The 5,091-nt window shown below is 40.0% G+C and overlaps 1 protein-coding gene across 1 annotated transcript in view; it reads right to left on the bottom strand.

Moving 5' to 3' along the window:
* Positions 1–421: 421 nt before the first annotated feature.
* hs3st3l (heparan sulfate (glucosamine) 3-O-sulfotransferase 3-like) overlaps positions 422–5,091 on the bottom strand; it is a 15,459-nt gene continuing 10,789 nt past the window's right edge. The window contains exons 2-3 of the mRNA XM_005721907.1: positions 2,474–2,703; positions 422–1,977 (exon numbers count right to left, since the gene is read on the bottom strand). Of these exons, the coding sequence (XP_005721964.1) occupies positions 1,589–1,977; positions 2,474–2,703 (619 nt within the window). The 3' untranslated portion in view covers positions 422–1,588. The remainder of the gene's footprint in view (positions 1,978–2,473; positions 2,704–5,091) is intronic.

Here is a 5,091-nt window from a genome sequence, read left to right as displayed (position 1 = left end):
TCTCCTGGGTTGCAGTATACACTGAAGCATGGATTGTTGTGTTTTTACGAGTATGTCATGACTTATTTACAGTGGCATTTTTTGTGCAGTGTTCATTAGTTGCTTTTTTGTGGATAATTGTTTTAAGCTTAATATGTTAATATGAATAATACGTTTTTATGAAAAGATTTAATTTGAGGCAATCAAGGAGCATATGTGATAATAAAGAAGTTGTTTTTATCATATTTTCTGCTGGGCTTTAACCCCACAGTTCCTTGCTTTCACCACAAGATGGCGGTGTTGCCTAACTTTGAAATTAGCAGAAATTGGTGAGCCAACGCACCCCCATACACACGCACACATAAAGATGTTTTTTAATCAAAAGATTGACCCCAGTCACCCTTGTAGTCCATCTCAGTAACCACACTCGTGAGTGTTCAGACATTAAAGTATTGTTTCACTTTATTACAGATACCACCAGACTTTTTGAATCTTACCACCGAGGCAATCTGCAGCCTTTACATTTGCAAAGCAATTGCACTAATGCCATTCAATAGAAATTCAATCATTTGTCATTCGAGCTCAGTAAGAGCTTATAGCAACAGAAAACAATGAGCAAGAAGAGCTGTGGGAAAGAAATCTTTGCTGAAAAATAGGTGTCTTTTTTATGCTTTCATACAAGTGCAAATACATGCAAACTGAAAACTGACAACCCTGTAAGCAGAAGCGGAAAAGCTTCGTACATCAAAGTCCACTGAAATGGCTCATCGACAGGTCGAACCTCTGTGCATTCATTTAACTTGTCTTGTTTCTGTTGTCCTCCAGTGGTTCCCTTTACCTTGTTCAAGGTGCAGCACAGGATGCTGGTTTTGCAGCGGGATACCAACTTAAATCCTTCACATAAATGTGCCAAGCGGCAAGCGATCCACACCGCTTCCCCTACATCCATTTATCCGCATTCATTATTCAAGAATACAAAACCACTCAGTCAAATCTGAGCTCATACAAAGATTCTCTTGCTCACCCTTCTGCTGCTCGTCGCATGAAAGATTCATCCCACTTTATTTCAGAAACAATGCTTGGAGGATGGTGCTCAACATGTAGGCACTGATTGCTCTTAAATTCTTAACCAGCAAGATTAGAAAACAAACAGGTCGAAAGAGAAAGTTATGGAAATTGAGGAGGGTGAAAATGCATCAGATCTTGAGTTCCTTGTACAGTCTACTGAGCACCGGGATTAAACTGCAGAGACACTAAAAGCTACGGTGTTTTCACTGTTCTACAATTATACAGCCACAACTTACAGCAACCACATTCTCATGACCACCTTTACACATAAATGTTAACCACTTTGAGCAATCTGTCGTATAGAAAAAGACACGGCTGTCTTTCAAACATAAGGTGATTGATTGGTAGAGTTGAATGGATTGACACAGGGTTTTTATTAACAAAGTCTCTGCAATGCTGCTTGGCTGGTCATAAGCAGATAACTTGCTCTCTCTTCTGCACTCTGAGTCGCTGCATTTGTCTCAATCAGATGGCATGTTAGCACAGGCGTCTATTCAAAACAGTGCCAACAAAAAGCCTCAAATTCCACCCCGTCAAAGGGTCACTGCCATCCAAAGTCCTGTCCTGCCATCTGATAGAAGCGCTGGTTGTGAGGCTTGTAGAAATCCCTCAGTCTCTGAATCACCTCTGGGTTGATGGAGGCGTGCGTCCTCCCTTTTGTCTTGCCCAGGCAGTGCGGTTTACTACTTCCCTCCGGCTTCTTGAGGCACGGGAAGCCTTTAGTTTTGTTGAAGTAGAAGTGCTTGTCTGTGACAATCCTCTGGAGGCCCAGAAAGTCCTGGACTTTGCCCAGTTCCCCGGCTGGGTCTGAGATGAGCCTTTCCCCGCTGACCAGATGGATCTGATTTCTGGGGAACCAGGCCAGCCAGCGCTCCATGTGTTGGGCATACAGACCGATCCACAGCGGGCTCCACAGAGAGTCGATCTGACCTAGAGACAAAGGCACGGGAGGCAGAGAGAGCAATGCATGTGATTTATGTCATCTTTACTCCTAGATAAGGATGGTCAGATGATGAGGATTTCGCCCACTGTGTTCACTTTTTGACCCCACACCAATCATCTATATCACTAGAACCAAGATGAATGCTGATATCTTGTAAACACCAAGCATCCCAAGTTCCTAGTAAGGAAACAGGAAACTTCTCATTGTCAAAATGTTGGATGTAAACATTTACATCCAACATTTGGCAGGTGTAAATAAATGCTAATTGTTACAACTATTAAATGCAGCTTGTGGCAGCATTTGCAAATGCCTACAGATAGTGGAGCTGTCTGGAAATTAAACTAATCTCTGACTCATAAAGTTAGAGATGCTATGCATAGCTGACTTAATACTGGGCAAACTGAAAAAAAACCATAATAGAAAAAAATGAAAACATCTTCATGAGAAGTACAATCAAATCCTTGCATTTAGTTGTATCTGTACCTGTGGTTTGGTTCTTGAAGGCTAGACTCTCAAAGGCGGGGATGTTTGGGGTCTTGGAGATGATCTGTGTGTAGTCAGATATGGCTCGGGTCACAGGGTCACGGACGACTACGATCAGCTTCACATCTTTAGACATGGCATGGACTCGCGCTGGTGTTTCCACGGTAACAAAGTAACGAGGCGTCTTCTCCATAACAATCTGGCCATCCAGGGCTTTGGGCATTATACTTCTGCACATGAAAGTAAGCAGATGAATTTACACAAGTCAGAAACATAAATCCTTGCAAAAGATTGAGGCTGGTATGAAATGCGTGTATATGGAGGAATTACTCCACTGGAAAAATGATGGATCGATGTTTTTAATGTTAGTACATTTTCTTCATTATCCACCATGTGAGATTTTGTCTAACATGTGACTATTTAAAGAGTAAAAATAAAGGTTTTAAATGACTAGTTCAGCATTTGAAATGATATCCTGAAAACATGTATCTGCACATATGGATACATATAGGTATTTTCTTGAAAATCAGTACAGTAATCACAAAGGTCTCTACACATTCCCTCATATGACCCTATTAATCATTTTGACACACATCGCATCAGAGTATCCCAGCAAGATTTCTTCTGTGAACCAGACAAAGAGGCAGGTACGTAAAACAGATTTCCTTGAATGCACCTCACTCTGTTCACCTCCACCTCCGCAGCAGAAGCCCAGCAGATGGGACTCATTTAGAGATAAAAGACTCCAGAGGCCCCAAAGGACTGTCTGGGGATTCAGGGACATCTGCTAACACACCTGCCACACACCTGACTGGCTGACCAAACACAAGCAGCCACAGTGGAACGATCATAAGCAGCTCTGAATCAGCATTTCAGCTGGTGTTACGTTGTAAGCTAAAGAGCTGATTCTAAATAGGTAGTTAAGGCAAACACAGGGTTTCAGCATATTTAGGAAAATCTCATTTGTTTCCAAAAAGACCCCAATGGACAAGGTGTCCTGTTATAATTTAATCTTCGCATGAAATGTAAAGACAGCCTCTCTATATTTGATGATACTGAATATTAGTAGACCTTAAATGGTCTCATTTAGCAGTAAGATGACTGACAGCCAGTTTCCATGATAAAAACATCACAACGAATTTGGCAAAGATAAAAATGATTTAACCTTTTTATGTGTTTTTATTTCCATTATCAATTATTCAGTTATTATTTTTGGGCACCTTTGAGAAATAGAACAGCCAATTAGACAAAAGCTGTTTTAAAGCTAAAAAGGCTTGTTTCAGATAAGGGATGAACTAAGAGACAGTAAATTAGGATCATTTTGAAATGATGATGCAAAGCTACTCAAGAAGAATCCGAGAATAAAAATGTAAACAATAGAAACAGATTTATTAGAAGTAATAATAAAACAAATAGATAAATAATAATAAATAAATAGAAATAAATAATAAATAAAGATGGGAAGTTGTTATGGCTAGTCCTACTGTATATCACCTTAAATTAGGATTCTGTATTCTCTTAGCAAAACTTTTCTTGTAGCTTTAGTTGAGATTCAGAATGAAGAATTATGTTCATAATTTGACTGCTACTAATATCCACAATGCTATTATGTGCTATATAATTTAGGCATATAGGATCACTGGCTGCTTTTAAATGCTTTGCTACATACACCAGATTCATGTCATGTCATAAATGTCACTAACACTATAAACCTGTTTAGTGATGGTATTCAGAAAAACTAAAATGCTCCACAGAACTTTTGGAAACTGGTCGTAATTTTCTGCTTCTGACGTTTGTACCTATTAAAGAGGAGTTCTTTGTTCCCACTGTTGCCAAATCCTTAAGTAATATTCTAATTGATGTGTTTCTGTCACTGGTTCATCCCTCTCTGTCAAAATGGAAACAAATCATAAGTAATAAGGTATCTTCACTGTGTGTGTGTGTGTGTGTGTGTGTGTGTGTGTGTGTGTGTGTGTGTGTGTGTGTGTGTGTGTGTGAGTGAGATGCAGCCTCCTATTTAAAGACTGTATCAGAAAACAGAATCAATAAAAATGTTCTCATAAATGACACCTTAATAATAATAAGAAGATACTTTTTTTTACAAAAAGAGGATAAAGAGAAAGAGAAACACTGCTGATCAATTGATGTTCTACCTGTCAGCTCAGTCAGGCTTCAGTCGCACCTGCAACCTGTCAATCCACCTACTACCCACCACACGGCCCTACTTTTAGGAGTTTCACAAACACACTCAGAGCGATTTCATTTGATCTGATCAGTGTGAGGCAGTGCTCACCACCACTTAGCCTGAAGACTTCCCTTTTAACTCCAATACCCTAGACAGGAGGAGCCGTACAGTCTGTTACATGGCCCCATAAACACACACACACACACACGCACACACATTCTGCAAAACACAAACATACACTCATTATTCACTCATTAGTCAAGCATTTGCTGTCATGCTTCTGGTCTCCCTGTGGACCAATTTCTCACAGTCTAACACACACACACAGAAAAAGACACATTTAAAAAAGAAACATCCTACACACACACACACACACACACACAAATGCTCTGAAGACATAAATGGTGGGTGTAGTGGATTTTTACCAGACCCT

The sequence above is a fragment of the Pundamilia nyererei genome, unplaced genomic scaffold, assembly GCF_000239375.1.
Source record: "Pundamilia nyererei isolate P.nyererei 1_Seehausen unplaced genomic scaffold, PunNye1.0 scaffold00005, whole genome shotgun sequence".
NCBI lineage: Eukaryota > Metazoa > Chordata > Actinopteri > Cichliformes > Cichlidae > Pundamilia > Pundamilia nyererei.
The sequence above is the reverse complement of the archived record's forward strand: the minus strand, read 5'-3'. Positions and strand labels throughout refer to the sequence as shown.